Consider the following 19,065-nt stretch of genomic DNA (forward strand, 5'->3'; position numbering starts at 1 on the left):
TTTTAATCTTTAATTATATAAATAAGATGTTTTATTTGGGAAAATAAAATTTACAACTATCCTTCCAATTCTTTATTTGGATGTAGATACATATTTTGTTATAATAATTTGTACTTCTCTAAAAACAAGTCAAAAGAAAACCCCTCAAAAACCAAAAATCCAATCATAAGAATGAAGTTAAACTGGCTCGAACTGCACACGAGCACGCACCCTCACAGGTGATGAGTGTGTGGGGGGTAAGTTGATTTATATACAAGTCTTTGCGCATTAAGTTCTAGTTTGATTTCTTTTTAAATCCAAAATGATGCTGTCAGAATAAAATGTCCTCTTGAGAGAGCAGCAGTTTAGAGCTCAGAGCATAATCCGGGCTGGCTCGCTCTTGATCACACGCATCCACTCGCTCCCTACCTAACTCGCTCACTCCCCCACTTCCTCTGAGGGCCCAGTGCTCTTTACATAGAAACAAAGAGCTTCCCTTTGTCACATCCTCCAGGAGAAGAGAGCTCTGCCGACTCCGCCACAGGTGGGATGGATGCTTTGTAGTCAACCTCACTCATTCTGCCGTTCTTGAAAATATTCATCAAACATGGTGGAAGACTCTTCTTCATGCTCCTGACACAAAGGAAACACAGAAGAGAAAATGCATTCAGTCCTCTGGGGAGACCCGTCGAGAGTTCACGCCCGGATTCCCGGGTTACCTTCGGTTCCTTAAACTCCAAGTCCTCCCCGTACTGGATGGCGAAGTCGATGTGCTGCAGCACGATGTTCATGCTCTCCTCGTCCGACTGGTCGTAAGGCAGAAAGCGAACCATGCTGTAGTCGTCGATCTACGAGTGTGGGTTTCAAGAAAGGCTCACTCTGTGCTGGGCTGGCAGGATGCTCAGGGGCTAGGGTGTTTGCTGCCAAGCTTTAAGAGTTTGAGTCTCAGAATCCACATGATGGAAGGAGAGAACCAACTCCTGCAGACTGTCCTCTGACACCCAGGCATGCATGCATGCACACTTGCAAGGGCTCGTGTGTGCATGCCGCACACAGAAATAAATAAATGTAAAAGACAAGTAAACACATGACTGGACTGGGGAAGGGAGCGCTGGGGACAGATGGGACCTGATATGGCTGACCTTGCTGACCTCCGACCAGCTATCACAGAGCTGGTTCCTATGGAACCAGGAGCTGCTTCACTGATATCTGTCTCAATTGCATACTCACCTGAAGTGGTGGAAGTGTGACAGCTCTGAGCTGTCCAACGCCTGAACTAACAACAGTCAAGTCCCTCCCGTCCCTCCTGCTTTCTGTAGGAAACAGAGCTGGGCTGCATGGCCCACACAGTTGGCCGAGGGCAGACACCGAGGAGCAACTGACAGTCTAAAAGGAACCACTGGTGACACTTACCAGCCCACACACAGCCTTCGTCAACTTCTTGAATTTTTGGCTTCTTAAGTCACCTGTCGAGTCTTCGAGCAGAGAGTACATGTCTGGATCTAGAAACCTTTAAGGTGAGAAGGGCAACAATGAGAGGAGGACCGCATGAGCAAAGAGACCTACACTGCAGCCTGTCTAAGAGGGACAGAAGGCTCGTCCTGCTGGGCACAGACAGCGCTGAACTCACTTCTCAATTTCCTTCTTGGCTTTCTTACTCAGCAGATCCATCTTCGTCATGATGTTGACCTGTGGGATTTCTAGAGAAATCATGGCACTCAAGGCTGCCAGGATGCCAGAAATAAACTGGAGAAGGAAAGAGAACAGAAAAGATGAGTTAATGCCAACAAAGGATATTGGCACACCACCCAACACGGTGATCTTACAGGGGAAGATGCTGGCTAAAAGGTGAGACCAGGTCTCAAAGGAGAAAGGGAAGATGGACCTCATCTACATGACCAGCACGGGTGGCAGGCCTCTAATCTCAGCTGAGCAGACGGAGAGCGAGCTCTGAGCCAGCCTTTGCTACACAGAAAGACTCTGTCCCAGATCCATCAATAAATCAACCTATGTGGATCACATTTCTTGATTTTGACCATGACATTAGCCTGCTTTCCCACTAAAATCCCTCAGGGCTACTAATGGGAAAAGTCTGTGACTCATAAACAAAATGTCCTCAGAAAATGAAAAATAGATTCTTCTGTTTACTTTTAATCTTTATATTTGAGATACTATCTTAACTCTATCGCCCAGGCTGGCCTTGAAATTGCAGCAACCCTCCTGCCTCAGCCTCCTGAGTGCTGGGATTGGAGGCATGAGCCGCATACTCAGCTCAGTATTTTTAAATACACTAATACAATGCCCATGTGCCTCAATTTTTAATTCATAATCAGTTCCCCCATATACATGTACATAGTTATGTATATGAAATATATATGTATACAAAATATATACATATATATATGAACTATATATATTTCAGAGAGAGAGAGAGATACAGGGAGCCCTGGCTGGCCTGAAACTCAATCTGTAGAACAAGCTGGCCTTGAATTCAAATCGATTCTTCTGGCTCTGCCTCCTGAGTGCGGGTGGTGGCAGCCACCACACCCAGCTAAATCTTTCTCTTAGCTGAGCATCTATTCACATAATAATTTGATAACTGGAGATACCTTGAACGACTCCACCATGAACTGAGAATCGACAAGGAACACTCCGCACACTCGGAACTCCCACTGCTCAAGCTGCTGGACCAGCTGCTTCATCACGGGCAGGTGGGTGTACAGCTCAATCTGACCTGCAAGGGGAGCACCAGAGCAGTCAGGAGCCCGGTTACTGCAGCACGTCCCCAGAGGGTGCTGGGGGCCAGTGAAAGGGGCACACTGTGCATGCATGCCTTGTTGAGTGTGAAGCCTCAGATCTTGCTGGGAGCTGAGGACGAGCAGGCGCTTTGCTTTGTATTGTCTGTGGCCCAGCTGCGGCCTGTGCATGCTCGGCAAGTGCTCCATGGCTGCGCCAGCCCCCGCAGACTCAGCATCACAGTTTTGATTTTTGGTTTTTTTCTGCATTTTTTCCTGAAAGAGTTTCATTGCTTTGACTTATGTATGTCTGTATGTCATGTGTTCCAGGTGCCTGTGGAGGCCAGACCACGGTGTCAGTGCTGAAGTTATAGAAGTTTTAAGCCACCCGACATAGGTGCTGGGAACTGAACCTGGGTCCTCTGGAAGAGCAGTTAAGTGCTCTTAACCTCTGAGCCACCTCTCCATGCTCTGCACTCAGCTGTGCAGGGGGCACCACACACTCCCAGGACAATCATAACAGCACAAGGACAGCGAGCAGACCTTACTTATTTATTTGTTTATTTTTTTGAGGGGGGTGGCACCTCCCTGCCTCCCTGGCATCAACTAGCTCAGGGCGCAACCCTCAGTACAGAAAAATAAAGATCCAAGCACAAAGGGGCATGCATCTTGGGAACACCCACACTCATACTCAGCTATCTCACACACGGTTTCTGTGGGGGTCCATGTGTTTAAAAGAGGGAAAGAAAGCAAAGGAGAGCCACAAATGAGCGAGGCTCCTCAGGCTTCAGTCCAGCGTGTGCTTCACCTTCCGAAGCTAGTGGCACTTAACCTGCCCCTTACCAGCTTCACCTCACAACACCGCTGCTCACGCACCACAGCCACCCCGACACCCAATCTCCCTGCTGCTGCTTGTCTGGGCCCTCTGTCCCACAACCTAGCTTAAAGGACAACTGATCAGTTGCCTCCTAAACCCTTCTTCTGCAGGACAGTCTGTGCTCCTTCTGCGGGTACCCTGCACAAATGTTAATCATGGGGTCACTGTTTATCCCAATTGCTTGCCGCTGGACCCTAAGCTCCATGGCCCTGGTCCCCTTATTCTCAAGGCTGTTCTCTTGTGATAAACTCAAGGGATAAACTGGAGCCAGCTGGGTTCCTCAGTGCAGGCACTCACTCCTGTCCCCACAAGGCCACGACCACTGCAGCCTCAGGGCGCACAGCACATTCGTGTTGCTGACGTACCTGGACAGTCAAACAGGATGTAATCGTCCTCAACGTGGCCCAGGCAGCTCTCCAGCCAGTCAAAGTTGTTGGCAAAGTACTCCATGCAGAATACCAACCCTCCGTTGGGACCAAAGCGCAAAGAATCGTCCTCCATCACATCATCCACCTCGATCAGTTCCCGGATGTCTGGAGAGCCAGGCAGGGGCCAGAGTGAGTACCTGCGAAACTTTATCCTAATAGTAATTAACAGGCACATAAAGGGAAGATGGCTCAGTGACTGAGAGTGCCTGGTGCACCAGCATGAGGCCCTGAGTGTGATCTCAGCACCCATGTAAAAACCTAGGAATGGCCACATGTCTGTAACTGCAGTGCTGTTACAGACATGTGGGTGTAGAAGGAAGGGTTGCTGAGGACTGTCCCCAGAGTCAGCCAGAGACCTCGTGTCAACGGTGGAGAGAAAGCAAGACCCCTGACTGAGCATCACTGCACAGACACTACCCAGTACAATACCATACAGACATAAAAAGGGAAGGGGAAACTTCCCCCTCCCGCCCCCGCACAGAGAGTTTCTCGGTGTAATAGAGCCCTGGTTGTCCTGGAACTCACTTTGTAGACTAGGCTGGCCTTGCACTCACAAAGACCCTCCTGTCTCTTGAGATTAAAGGTGGGATTAAAGGTGTGTGTCACAAACATCCCGGCCATGTTTGGTTTGAGACAGAGCCTTACTATCTATGTAGACCAGTCTGGCCTCAAACTCAGAGAGAGGCACTTGCCTCCTCAGCCCTAGTATTAGTGTGTTTAAAGCCACACCAGAAGGGAGGAGAAACTCTTTAAGCACTGCTACAAAATAATCTCCCAGTTGTATCATTAAGTGAAAAATCTAAGGCACAGACTTCCTGTCAGAATTGGGTATACTGAAGAAAAAAGCTGGTAGTGATGGCCCCCACCTGCCACCTTAGCTCTTAGAGAGTGAGGAAAGAGGGTCTATATGGCTAGGTCCTATTTCAAGGCAAAAGACAAAACACAGCACAACAAAACAGACAGGTCTACTTCCAACACATTATATACAGCCAGGCTGGATTTAGACGCACAAGTTGCTTATGGAGGAACACATCAGAAGCCAGTAACACTGGCTGCCTGAAGAATCAGGCTTGATTTGCTGAGCCACGACTCGTGATTTTTCTGCATTCTTCCTCCTCTGTGTCGTTCACATTTTGAACCGTTCGGCTATGTATTCTCTATACCAAGAAGTAAACTAAAATGACAGCAACTGCGCCTCATAACTTGATGACTCAAGAAACTGGTTACCTCCTGATCCTTGTTGAGTTGGGGGTGGGGATGGGAGCACTCACCCTGGGGTGGAAGGCTGGGAGCTGTATGACTTACCTACAGAAAGGTATTAAACATCCTGGCATACAGATGGTTCTCATTCATTATGGAAATCAAAAGAAAACATACAGGAAGTTGGCCTCGCCTCCTGTTACTGTGGGCTGGGCTCTAGTCTCACACGGTCTCCCTCTTGGATTCTGTGAGCCCTAGGTCCTTCCAATGCAACTCTACACTTAAGAAAGCTTCAGGGATGGGCTCAGAAGTTAAGAGCACTGACTGTTCTCCCAGACGTCCTGAGTTCAATTCCCAGCAACCACATGGTGGCTCACAACCATCTATAATGAGATCTGGTGCCCTCTGCTGGCCTGCAGCACACATGCAGGCAGAACACTATATAAAATAAATAAATCTTAAAAAGAAAGAAAGAAAGCCTCAGTGCTTTCGCTCAGAGGGTCCCAAAGCAATAGTCTGCCTTGTCTCAAGAGAGAGAAGGTGCTCCCCCACTCCATCTACTAGAGGGCCACACTCTCCTCATGACCACACCCTGGGCTCAAGTCTGCAATTCTAGCAATTGGATTTTAGAAGTTCCAGCTCATCCTGGTACTTGGCTACATAAGGAGTTTGAAGACAGCTCTGGCTACATGAGACTCTTTTTCACACCTCAAGCTAAAAAAACCATTCCGTGGCAGTGTCCACACTGCGGCACCTGCCACTCTTCAGTCCAACCCTGGCTGCTTTCAGCCACACTGCTCCACCCCTAACTCTGGTCAGAGCTGCCACTGTCTGTCGCCCACATCCAACAGACACTTTCTGTCACTGTCTTACACAAGGGCGTGGCCGGACCTGATGTCAACAACACCTCTTTCTTGCAAACGTCCCTCCTGTTCCTCCTGAAGCTTCCTGATACGCTGCATCTAACAGCCTCTGAAGAACATGCAGCTTCAGGACTCAGCCGCAGCCCTTCTTCTCCAGCCAAATTCCCTCCCATCACGAGGTCGGTTATCCTGGGGCTTAATGCGTCAAGATTTTTGGGTTTTTGGCTGCTGGCCCAAACATTTGTATCTTCCATCTACATGAGCAGTTTCTACTTCAGATTTATTATTGTTTACTGAAAAACAATTGTTCTGTTTTGCTTTACTGAGCCCCATGATAGAAACATGTACCGCCCCACTGGGCTTCACAGGGTGCTGAGAGTCAAACCCAGAGCTTCATGTGCCCAGGCAAGCCCTCCACCCCCACCGAGACACACCCACAGCCCCAGCCTCACCATTGCATTCAAGTTACCATTGGGGCTGTTTACTGCATACAAACCATCTTACCATGGACTGACCAGGGCAAGCAAGGAAGAGAGAGACGACAGGGAAGGGCAGAAAGGCAGGAGCCCACCTACCTTTAAGCCTCACAGTGAAAGACCAAAATGGATGCCATCACATCCATACCCACAAACACCCATCACATGACCCTTGCCTCAATGCATGCATCAATCATGAAATCAGGGTTTAGGCTGTGAGTAACTGCTCTTCAGTTTCTGGGCTGAGCAGCCAGCTCTCAGTGCCCTCTCAAGAAGGCAGCTCTACCACGACTTACCGGCCATCACAGGGTAGCTGAAGTGCTCTGCGGCGGGGTCCAGGTTGACCACCTGGACAGAGCGATTGAGCGCCTCACAGTGCTGCACCATGGTGGAACAGTAGGTGCTCTGCAACGTTACAAGGTGTGTGGTTAGCACACAGGGCAGTGTTGCCGCCCTCCACACCTCCACACACTCCTCCGCTCTCTGGGCCAAAGCTCCACCTTCAGGAAAAGCCCTCAGGAAGGCAGTGAGAACAGAGCTGTAGGTCAAGGCATGGCTGGGGCTCAGGAAACCTTAACACAGTCTAAAAAGTTAACATATTATAGAAATGCCCTCCACCATGCTTCCCTTTTGAAACACTGTTCTATCTGTGTCAACTCCTCCGTGCATCAGGATGCACCTTTCCAAACAGAGGAGTCACATGTACATCTCCTGTCCCCAGAATGACGGCTTTATTACATACTGAAGGGACACAAAGCTGCCACAGACTCTAGGAATTCCTCACACTTGATGTGTGATCATTATCTTTGCCTTTTGTACTGTGGTTAGTGCCCCTACTATTATTCCCTTGATATGTATTTACAAGGAAACATTTGTATCTGTATTTAATACAAATGCATATTTAATTGTGATGCAATGTTTCCTTGTAAATACATATTAAGGGAATAATAGTAGGGACACTAACCACAGTACAAAAGGCAAAGATAGCCCGGCGCGGCGGCACGCCTGTAATTCCAGCACTCAGGGAGGCAGAGGCAGGCGGATCTCTGTGAGTTAGAAGCCAGCCTGGTCTACAAAGTGAGTCCAGCCATGGCTATACAGAGAAACCCTGTCTCGAAAAACAAAAAATAAGAATAAGAAAAGAAAAGACAGATAGACAGGACGGAAGGAAGGAAGGAAGGAGAGAGGCAAAGATGATGATCACACATCGTTCCCCCCCCCCCCACCGTCTAGAATGGAACCCAAGATCCAAACTTCTGAGGAACAGTAAGGAAAAAACCCCATTCTAGGCGTGTGGCAGAGGGCTCGTTCTAGATTTAGCCGAAAACGGCACCAAATTCTATCCAGAACTAACTGTATGATTCTGAAAAAGTTAACCTTTCTGTGTCTCGTTTTCTTTAACCGAGTACAGGGCCAAGCTCAGTTTTAAAAAAACCCCCGGATCGACCAGGGCAGTTCCTGAATCAAAAGTCTCCCGTTACTATTATTTTTGTTACAGTATGTGTTGTGTGTGGGTGCACGTACATAAGTGCGCCGTTCGTGGAGGCCTGAGGCTGGAGTCACAGCTCTGTGTGGGCGCTAGGATCAGAACGCAAGCCCTCTGGAAGGGCAGGACAAGCTCCCAAGCGCCCAGCCATCTCTGCGGCCCCACATTAACGATCAGCGCTGCCATTACTCCCAAACAAAACAAGGTCCAAACGAGAGAGCGGAAGCGAATTACCCAGGGTTCCCCGGGTCCCAGCCGCCCACGAACTGCGGCTCCTCGAGGCTCACCTTCCCGCTCCCCGCGGGGCCCATAACTAGCTGCGCATACCGCGGCATGCCGGCCGCCCGTGCTCTCACCGCAGTCGGCCACACTCCCCTCCGCCTCCGCGAGACGCCACTGGCTTCCGGGGTACGAGCCAATCGCGACTCAGAGCACTTGTTTGTCGCGGCACCCCGGACTACGGGGTGTCCCAAGGGCCGAATCACCTGTGAAACGCGCACGGAGAAAAAACGAGGAGGCGGAGGCACGAGCTCACGCGTGCGCAGAGCGCGAGCTGCGGGCCGTTGGCGGTTGGTCCACTGGCGGAGGCGGTTGCCCGGGTGACAGCGGTTCGCGCGTAACGCTCGGCGCCCTGGGCCCGGTGCACCGGTTTGGGGGTTTGACTCCCAGGGTGACAGCCCCCAGTCTGCAGATCCGCCGAGGGTCTAGAATCCTGAGGTGGAAGGGCCCGTTTGCTTTAGGGAGCGTGTGGTTGGCCTTGCCCTGACGCATCCCTCAGAGATGCCAAGGTGCAGAAGCCTGGTCACCTGAGCTCTCCTTCCCGGGTCTGGCTCCAGGGTCTTGGGTTGTTCCCGGCACCCTCCCGGAGACACTAGGGCAGGGTCGGAGGGTCGAGCCAGGGGCCGTGGCCTCACGGTGGGTGTGGCGCACGCGTGCCGACGGGATGCCAAGCCGTTGGCCCGGGGCCGCGGAGCCGCCCGCATTGGCCTGTACGGAAGGCGGCGACGGGTGAGGCCCGAGAGCTCCTGCTGAGGAGGCACGAGAGAGGAAGCAGCCTCCGGGGACTTGGCTGCCTAAGGGAAGGGCTTGTGAGGCGGCCTCGGAGCAGGACAGCGACCGTCGCCCGCTCGCGTCTCTGCCGCGAGAGGGAGCTGCGAACCCAGCGGGAGCCGAGGGCCCTACGGCCTCCGGCTACCCAAGCAGTCCCTGCGACGCTGGCCGCCTCTCTGCCTGATGGGGCTGTGGGCCAGTGAAACAGTGGATCTTGACTTGTTTGGCGGGTTGGTTTCCTGATGCACACTTAGGTAGTTCAGGCTGTCCTTGAACTCCTCGTCCTCCTCCACCTCCTGAGTGCTGGGATGGCTGCTGTGGGCCACCATGGCCTGGGAAGGGTTTAACTATTTCCTGGACGGTGAGGACAGGTGACAATCTGATGTCGCAGCTGGAGGCCACGCTTCCGTGTCCCCCTCCTCCTTAAAATCAAGAGCAGCAGGATAATTGGCATTCAACTAGGTCTACAACCATGGCTCTTGCTGAGTCCGTGGCCATGAGATAAATATATGTTTACTAAGTATATTCGTATAGGAAATGTACATTTTGTTGCACATATAGATTTGGTGCTAAGACTTCTTAAAGATGTGATGGGGTCCCGTTTTTCTTTCCTGTTCTTCACAATGTTTGGAAGTATGCTGGTTCTATGGACTCAAGTCACTGAGAAACTGCAGGAAGCAGTTTAATTTTTGAGAACAGTAAAAAGAACTGGTACAAGATTGGAAATTTTACAGGTCAACTTAATAGTTCCAGCATAACATACTCTTTTCAGTACTGACATTACATATTAAAGAATAAAAAAGATATCCTGTGGATAGTACAGGAACCAAACTACACACTTGATCTCACTGTAAAAATTAGACTAAATAGCTATGAAAATGAGACCAAATTTAAGGACCTTCTAGTAAAGTAAAAACAGGACTTGCTGAGCATCTGTGAGCCATGGGTTCCCCCTAGTAACACACACTCAAACTGTCATCCTAGTACGATACAAATCTGACCACTCAGGTTCATTTTTCTTATAGCCAAGTTGGAGGAGAAAAATTGCAAGACATTGATGAAAACAGGAAAAGTAAAGAAAGAGCGTGTGAGGCTGTCTCTGTCATTAGACATTCAGTCTTGAGTGGCTATCAAGCTGCCAGATTATACATTATGCATGTTCTTTTCTAACAGATCAGCTGGACATTCTTATCACCAGAATTCCAAAGGCCCTGGTGAGCAGCATAAAGCAGGTAATGCACACAGACTTGAGGGAGCCAGTTTGCCTGTAACTCATTAAACAATGGAGTTTAAACAAAAGGCTCAAAGGGCTGGCGAGAGGGCACAGCAGGAAAGGGCACTTGCTGTCAAGCTGCACTAGCTGGGTTCAGTTCCCCCAGGGCCCACATGGTAGAAGGGGAGAACGGACTTGGCCTGTTTGAGTTGTTCTCTGACTTCGTCATGATTGCCAGTAAGCCTTCTCCCCTGACTCCCAAAGGTAAGAAGACTTTACTAGATTGAACTTTGTGCATGCTAGACAGCTACTCAGCTGAGGCCCTAAAAATAGACTTTAACATTCCCCGTAAACTTCCTCTAAGAGTTTCAAAGATCAGTTCTTTATCTTTTGTTAATATATAACGATTTATTTAAAAGTATCAATGAAAGCCTGGTGTGGTGGTACATGCCTTTAATCCCAGCACTGGGGGAAGCAAAGGCAGGTGGATCTCTGTGAGTTTTGAGGCCAGCCTGGTCTACAAAGGGAGTACAGGACAGCCAAGGCTGCACAGAGAAACCCTGTCTCAAAAAACCAAAACCAATTCAAACAAAGAAGAAAAGGATCAATGAATTCTAAAAGATCTATGTTCAGAATTAACATTGGTTGGAAACATCATTTACACGTGGACTAAAGGGAAAATCCTGCATGAACAGCTTCAAAAACCGTAAACTATTTCATAGGGAGTATTTTATTTTTTGGGGGGAGGAGTATTTTCAAAATAACACTTTTTTGATGAAGTTAAGAGAAAAATAAGCCCCTAACGGCCTCCTCCTAATTTTGCAGGGTTAGGGGGAGGTAGAGTTTACTGGCCTTGGTGGCGTAGGGCTGTGTGTAGGGAATGTCAGAGGTCAGCTGTGGAGTCACTCCTCTCATTCCGTTATAGTCCAGGGACTGCTCTCAGGCTGCCAGACTTGCTGAGCCAATAATCTTTTGAGGCCTGCATCTCATTTTCATTTGCACCAAACTGCTAATGAGAGATTCTGGGTTCATGTGAGACTTGTCAATTCCAGATGTTTGTGTGCTCTAAACAGAAAGGCATATTTATACATTCTCGCAAAATTTAGCTGATTAAAATACTATAATTGCTTCAGGAGGGGATAATCACTGGTAGTTATAAATATGTATTAATAATATTTGCCTCAGAAAGTCACATAATGTCTTTGCCTATAGATAGAATCAAAGAGGGAAATAGAGTGTACTCACACATTGCCAAGCTGCAGGAGTTATGGAGAACCACTCAACTCCAAACAGTTCATATCCCTAAATCAGTGACAGATGCATCTTTTCTAAAGGTAAGAGCAGAATTTAAAATAAAGTTTAAACTATAGTTGATTGTGTGAAGGTCAGAGGACAGCTTGTGGGAATTCTTTCCTTCCACCACATGTATCCGAGGGGTCAGACTCAGGCTGTTAGGCTTGGCAACAAAGCCCTTTTGCCTGCTGAGCCATGTTGCCAGCTCCTGAAATGTTTCTGAAGGATGCCAGATGTAAGGTCCAGGGCCTCGTGCATGCTAAGCAAACTCAGCTACAGGTCCAGAACTTGTGATTGAAGGTAAACAACTTGGATAGAATTTAAGGCCCCGCAGACTACACATATACCCACCACACTGTCAGGGAGTCTGTGAAGGCAGCCTCCTACAGAGCAGCAGCCATGTAACACCGTGGAGCCTGGCCGCTCCTTTGTCCTTCTAGCTCGTTCATTTGGATACTGGCCAAAGCCCAAGTATGCTTTCCCTGGCACTCCAGGCTTTTTCACTGCATCTCTGACCTCCACACTCAACTTGAAAGGCATCACTTTTTCTCCATCTCCCTCCTCCCAGCTGCAGCTGCCAGGATTTTCAACTTAACTGGCCAATTTATTTTTCCTCAAAGTTAAAAAAATTGCCCTCAGTCTTCAAAAACCAAACAAAAAGAGTAGGCATGTGACATAGGCCTTATCCCAGCCCTGGAAAAGCAGAAACAGTTGGATTTCTGAGTCTGAGGCCAGCATAGTCTACATAGAAAGGCTGAAGCTGGGCTGGGGAGATGGCTCAGAGGCTAAGAGCACTGGCTGTTCTTTCAGAGGTCCTATGTTCCCAGCAACCACGTGGTGGCTCACAGCCATCTATAATGAAATCTGGTGCCCTCTTTTGGCATGTAGGCAGAACTCTGTATACATAATAAATGAATCTTAAAAAAAAAAAAAGTCTGAAGGCAGCCAGGGCTAAATAGTGAAACCCTGTTTCAACAAACAAATTAAAAAAAACAAACCCAAACCCACCCAACCCCAAAACACAGTCATTCAGTAAGTATGTTGATTAAATTCAGGAATGACTTCAAGGATTACTGAGTCCCTGTCACAAGAGTTCACTCCAGGCTTATGGTACTTCAGAGCTACTTAGGAAGCTCAAAGTAGCACTAAGACACTCCAGGGATAAAAAACCCAGATCCAGAGACCTCACTCAAGGATTATAAAATGAGAAGCGAGCAGGTAAAGAAAATGACAGTAAGGATTTTACACCTATTTTGTTGTTTTGTTTTTCTTTTGGTTTTTTTTGAGACAGGGTTTCTCTGTGTAACCTTGGCTGCCCTGGACTCGCTTTGTAGACTAGGCTGGCCTCAAACTCACAGTGATCCACCTGCCTCTGCCTCCCCAAGTGCTGGGATTACAGGCATGTGCCATTGCACTAGGCTACAGATACTCGCCTGCTTCTGGAAAAGATGTTTCTTTAGCTGAGACAGAGTAAACTAAGCTGCTTTTGGGTACTATCTTATACCTAAAAAATCTCTCTCTCTCTCTCTCTCTCTCTCTCACACACACACACACACACACACACGAGCAAAATGTCCAACTTGAGAAGGTAGGTGGGAGGTAAATGTGTTGACAGAGCAGATCCTCCCCCATCTCCGCTTTCCTAGTTTTAGGTTCTTCCCTAGTTCTAGGTTCCCTCGTGGAACTCGGTCCTTTGGTTCTTGAAGCTCAAAGGGTATCTGAATTACTATAGGGTGGTAGCTAGAGCCATTTGCCTGTTTTAATTAAAAAATGGCCATTTCCTTCTCCTTTGGCCGAGTTGAGAGAGCTGGATTTGCGGGGAGAACCACGGAGATGAGGTGGGACAGCCCTCACATCCATCCTTTCAGTTAGAAGACTGCTGACCTGTATTCTACCGTGCCGGGGGTGGGGGTGGGGGGTGAGGGGTGGTCTCTGCAACCATCAAGGCCAGCAGGATGTCAGTCTGTGAGAGATGAGGAGATCACTTCAACACAACTCTGTATCTAGTGTTGGCTCAAACATCGAGTCTGACCTCGAGTAGTTTATTTCAGGCACAGCACAATTTAGGAAAATGTTTCCTGCTGATAATTTACTCAGTCTCATGTGCTTAAGACATGACTACATCAAAATTCTTTGTAAAGTAGAAGATGGGTACTACAGATTAACTGAGAAAAGAGGCTCAAGGGTCTTTCCTTAATAAGGGTCTGGGGGGGGGATTTGGTGTTTCCTGGCAAAGGTCACTAAGCTGTTAAGCACAGCTTGTATATACAGCTTTCCCTTAGAAGAGATGGCCCCATGTGCTTATCTGTGAGCACAAGGACCTATACGCGCCTACAGGGCAGAAATAAACCCTCATTCTGTCTTTCAGCACCCAGAACTTACCTCAGGCCAGAGGCGCCACCTGTGCAGCGTTGCTAAGATCTGTAACTCCAGCTATCTGAGGACCTTAATGAAGAGGCAGTACATGCATTTGTTTCATAATGTTTCACAAAAGCCAGGCAGGTGCACCTCCACTCAGTTTTTTGTCAGGTCCTACGAGAAGTAAGAGGGTCTTCTAATAGGTGATTTGTGTCTCAGGTGTCCTCACTCATCACAGAAGCCATATCAGCTCTCGCTACTCACAGAAACAGACCTCCCCCTGCACTACATGGCGACATCATCTGGAGAGAGGAGAGTCTTTGAGCATTGCAGCTGCAACACCTGAAATGATCATACATTCCCTTTGGCGACCACTGAGACACAAAGAAGGGTTTGTTTCTTGAGTTTAAGAAGGAAAAAAATGAGCCAGGCACAGTGGCGCACACCTCTAATCTCAGCACTCAGGGAGGCAGAGGCAGGTGGATCTCTGTGAGTTTGAGGCCAGCTTGGTCTACAAAGTGAGTCCAGGAAAGTCAAGCCTACACAGAGAAACCCTGTCTTAAAAAAAAAAAAAGAAAAAAAAAAAAAAAAGGACCCAGTTCTGTGTGAAGAGGAATCCTCCTGAGATTAAAACTCCTATTTCTTAATAAGTTCACTCTGCTAAACTCAGATGAGGGAGGCCACTTCTTCACTGAGATGAGTAGGATGTGACACTTCAGGGAGTTTGCGTTTCTGTGACAGGATATATAGCCCAGGCATGCCTCAAATTCATGCTAATCCTACATGCTAGCAGTACAGGTGTGCTACCATATCCAGCCATACCACTTTTTTTCACAGTATAATTTGTGGGTTTGTAAACATTTCTTGATCAGAGCAAGATGGTTCATCAGGTAAAGCATTTGCTATGCAAGACCAACGGCCTGTGTTTTAGCCCTAGAGTCCAGGGTAGAATCCGGGAGAACAGATTCTCCAAAGCTGTCCTCCGACCTCCACACATGTATCATAGCACACATGCCCATATTCAAACATACTAAATAAAACAAATTCTGGATCAGCTAGAGATAAACTGTTCTCATTCAAATTCAAAATAATGCAAATGCCCCCAGAAGCATATATAGTGCTCCTTCAGAGGAGAGAGAACACAATACAGCCAGGAAGGAGGAGAAAAGCATCAGCAGGTATACTGCCATAAGCCAGTACTTGATAGGATCAGGAGTTTAAGGGCATCTTGGTCCTACTTAGTGAATCTGAGGGAAGCTTGGGCTACATGAAACTGTGTCGAAAAAAGCAAACAAAACCCACAGCTTACAATAACACAAAAGCTTCAGTGCCCAAACTGTGTGCTAATAGTGCTGCATTTCAGGGCTAATAGATCACAGAAGAATCTGGGGAATGAAGGGTCTGGTAATGCCAGCAGCCAGTAAAAAATAATCTATTCGATTTGAGTTTGACAGCAGTGTTCACTTTGTTGTCTCCAATTAAAATATTTCCCTTTATCACAGGTTAAAAATTGGATATGCATCTAAAACAAAATGCAAGTCACTGAAGATTTTTAGAAGACCAGGCAGACTGTTCTTGCTACCAGGTAAATGCAGAATTAAACAGGCAGGCGCAGCACGCATGCACGCATGCACACACACACACACACACACACACACACACACACAGTTATGATGGATTCCACTCCCCCCAACCCTGGGGTTTCCGTGTATAGCCATAGTTGTCCTGCGTCTCACTTTATAGACCAGGCTGGTTCCAAACTCACAGAGATCCACCTGTCTCTGCCTCCCAAGCGCTGGGATTAAAGGTGTGTGCCACCAATGCCTGGCTGGATTTTTGTTTTGAAACAAGGCCTCATATAGCCCAGGCCAATCTAGAACTGATCCTTCTGCTTCTACCACAAAGTACTAGTATTATAGGTGGACAGGATTACCATGCCCTGCCTTGCACTTTTGAAAACTGCCTAAAAAAATACTAAAGCAAATACAGTCACTTAAATTATGTGTGATGAGCTCTATTGTTCAAATAAAAGCCATGGTGGCACATGACAGATGTCCCAGCACAGAAGCAGGGAATTTCTAAGTTCCAGGGTAGCCTGCTCTATATTATAAATCCAACCCAGTCAGAGCTACACAGTAATACACTACCTCAAACCCAAAACTAAACACAAAATAGCTTGTTTCCACTCAAAAGAATTCACTAAAGAGAATGAGGTTAAAATGTTTTTATTCCTGTGCTAGGTACGCGCTTTTCCTATGAACCTGCTCCCTAGTCTTTCAGAATGTGTTGTTACTGTTGGTTTTAGGCAGGGTCTCTCTCCAGCACAGACTTGACTCTGAATAATCAAGTGCTGAGAATAGGCTTGTGCCATCATAGCCGGCTTCAGAAGTGTTTTGTTAGATGCCTGCCAAGCATGTGCAAAGAAAGTCCTAACCCAAGGGAAGGAGGTTAAGTCTGGTCTAAAAAGACTCGGAGACCCCAGCAGAGGAAATGTTGCCAAGGTCCTCAAGCCATGAGGAAGAACTAGAGGGCATGGAGACACTGAAGATGGAACCACTTCAACTCCTAACTTCTCAACCACGACTTGAAAATCAATTGGAATAGTTTGTTTACAAAGTGTGCTATGCAGTAGCTGCTACAATCTGGTGCTGTGTCTAGACAGAAAGACTGGGGGAAGTGGGAGGGTAATGGAGTTGAAAACAGTAGGGAATTATGTCTTTGCTAAAAGCTTAATAAAGGTAGTGCTTAGAATTTTATTTCCAGCCATGTGTGTGTTGGCACACACCTTGAATCCCAGCACTCAAGCTTCAAAGGCAGCTGAATCTCTGTGAGCTGGAGGCCAGCCTGGTCTACATATCAAGTTCTAGGTCAGCCAGAGCTACAAAGTAAGGTGCTGTCTCAAAAAATAAGTGAATGAGGCTATAGAGATGGCTCAGCAGTTAAGAGCACCAGCTGCAATAGGACCTGCATTGGGCTGGAGAGATGGCTCAGCGGTCAAAAGTACTGTCTGCTCTTCCAGAGGTCCTGAGTTCAATTTCCAGCAACCAAATGGTGGCTCACAACCATCTATAATGTGATCTGATGCCCTCTTTAGGTATAGAGGTGCACTCATTCATAAAATCTTTAAAACAAAAAAAAAAGAGAGAACCTGCATTCAATTCCCAGCACCTACCACTCCAGTTCCAGGTCTGATGTCCTCTTCTGCTGTGTGTGTACCAGGCATGCACACACACAAACACACACACACACACAGTACACAGACATACATGTAGGCAAAACACCCATACAAATAAATAATAAAAAAAAATAATTTTATTTCCAAAACACATTATAAATGTTTATCTTCCCTATAGTTTCTTCAAATGATTACCAACCAGGCACGAATGAAGAAACAAAGGAAGATGATCTACTGAATAAATGCATGCAGTCCATGTCCATTCAAGAACAAGACACATCTCATCTCAACCTGACAGTCTAGTCCTCCATATCAAGTTCAGCTATCAGCAAATATTCAGATGCTGGGCAGGAGGCAGACAAGGGACAGTTGGGAACCATGTATGGGACAGTGCTAGTCGCCAGTTTGTTGTTTTGGTTGTTGGGAAATTTACAGCAACCTCCTTTGTCCAATATACTTTTGTGTACCAGTGATATCTGTGTAATGTATGCATGTTTTTAGCTATGAACAATTAAAATTTTAGTTGACACATGAAACTGAGTTTTTAAAAATTTTTATTTTATGTGCATTGGTGTTTTGCCTGCATGTGTGTATGTGTGAAGGTGTTAGAACTCTTACAGCTGGAATTACAATTGTGAACCATTGTGTGGATGCTGGGAATTGAACCTGGGTCCTCTAGAAGAGCAGTCAGTGTTCTTAACTGCTGAGCCATCTCTCTAGGCCACTGAATTTTTTTTTTAAATGGCAATGGATTATTCCTTCTTTCAGTTTATAATCACTTCTAAAATAGCAATAGTTAAATATTCCATAAGGTTTTTCTTGATTAGATTAGGAAAACTGAAGAGCATTTGTAGGTCTCAACTTGCAAGTAGGTTGCTCAATATTTGCTATTAAACACAAATTTAAAACCTATGGATAAGACAGATATGGTGGCACACGCCTTTAATCCTAGCACTTGGGAGGCAAAGACAAGACAGATTTGAGTTCCAAGCCAGCCTGATCTACACTTTGAATTCCAGGTAAGCAAGGGCTACATAGTGAGACCCTGTCTCAAAAAGAAATTTGCTGTTAAACCCAGATAAACACACATGCAACAATGCTCAAGCTGCATGTACCACTGCTTAGCTGAGCAGTGGTGATGCATACCTTTAACCCCTGCACCGGGGAGACAGAGATAGGTGGATCTCTGAGTTTGAGGCCAACCTGGTCTACAGAGTGATCAGCCAGGGCTGCACAGAGAAACCCTGTCCTCTGCACCCTCCAAAAAAATAAACTAAAAACACACTGATTTGTTAGCATGGTACAGCACTTCGAAGCTGCAAATCAGTCTCATGTTTGACCCCGTGCCAGACCTTCCTGCCTAGGCCTCCTGATGCAGAGACTACAGGCATATGCCACAAGCCTCACAATACCACAGTGGTTCTCAGCCTAATGCTGCAACCTTTAATACAGTTCCTCATGTTGTGGTGACCCCAACCATAAAATTATTTTCATTGCTACTTCATAACTGTAATTTTGCTACTGTTATGAACCGTAATGTAAATGTTTTCCAGTGGTCTCAGGTGACCTCTGTGAAAGGGTCATTCAAGCCACAGGTTCAGAACCACTGTAGTTCTGAAACACATCTGGAGTTATACACACCTTTACTCTAAAACATCTGCAGTTGCATTTGGTTTCTCATTTTTATGTTTATTTTTTTGAGACAGGGTTTACCCATGTAACTTTGGCTGGCCTAGCATTGACAATATAGACCAGACTGGTATATAACTCTTGTTGTTTTGTTTTCTGAGACAGGGTTTCTTTGTGTAGCCTTGGCTGTCCTGGAATTCCTTTGTAGACCAGGTTGGCCTCGAACTCAGTGATCCACCTGCCTCTGCCTCCCAGGTGCTGGGATTAAAGGTGCGTGCCATCATACTTGACTGGCATACAACT

General features: G+C 47.0%; 2 protein-coding genes across 6 annotated transcripts; one reads left to right on the forward strand and one right to left on the reverse strand.

Annotated features, from left to right (window-relative positions):
• Positions 1–8,484, reverse strand: Gpn3 (GPN-loop GTPase 3). 2 transcript variants are annotated; one of them, XM_021631394.2, is made up of 8 exons: positions 8,332–8,484; positions 6,855–6,963; positions 3,957–4,124; positions 2,589–2,713; positions 1,610–1,725; positions 1,393–1,489; positions 699–827; positions 1–612 (listed from the first exon to the last, which is right to left on the reverse strand). In XM_021631394.2, exons 1-8 carry the CDS (start codon positions 8,377–8,379, stop codon positions 550–552), a joined length of 855 nt encoding a protein of 284 aa, XP_021487069.1. In that variant the 5' UTR covers positions 8,380–8,484; the 3' UTR covers positions 1–549. The 2 variants fall into 2 exon arrangements, with proteins under 2 accessions (XP_021487069.1, XP_060238400.1); XM_060382417.1 differs by having other exon boundaries at positions 8,279–8,429.
• An 81-nt stretch (positions 8,485–8,565) lies between these two features.
• Positions 8,566–17,661, forward strand: Fam216a (family with sequence similarity 216 member A). Of its 4 annotated transcripts, none has more exons than XM_060382420.1 (7): positions 8,566–8,832; positions 10,268–10,326; positions 11,520–11,641; positions 13,969–14,098; positions 14,178–14,349; positions 15,461–15,543; positions 17,312–17,661. In XM_060382420.1, the coding sequence occupies exons 1-7, from the start codon at positions 8,825–8,827 to the stop codon at positions 17,434–17,436; spliced, it is 699 nt and encodes a 232-aa protein (XP_060238403.1). In that variant the 5' UTR covers positions 8,566–8,824; the 3' UTR covers positions 17,437–17,661. The 4 variants fall into 4 exon arrangements, with proteins under 4 accessions (XP_060238403.1, XP_021487059.1, XP_060238401.1 ...); XM_021631384.2 differs by having other exon boundaries at positions 8,567–9,052; XM_060382418.1 differs by lacking the exon at positions 8,566–8,832 and adding an exon at positions 9,060–9,324.
• Positions 17,662–19,065: the final 1,404 nt, after the last annotated feature.

The sequence above is a fragment of the Meriones unguiculatus genome, chromosome 4, assembly GCF_030254825.1.
Source record: "Meriones unguiculatus strain TT.TT164.6M chromosome 4, Bangor_MerUng_6.1, whole genome shotgun sequence".
Taxonomy (NCBI): Eukaryota; Metazoa; Chordata; class Mammalia; order Rodentia; family Muridae; genus Meriones; species Meriones unguiculatus.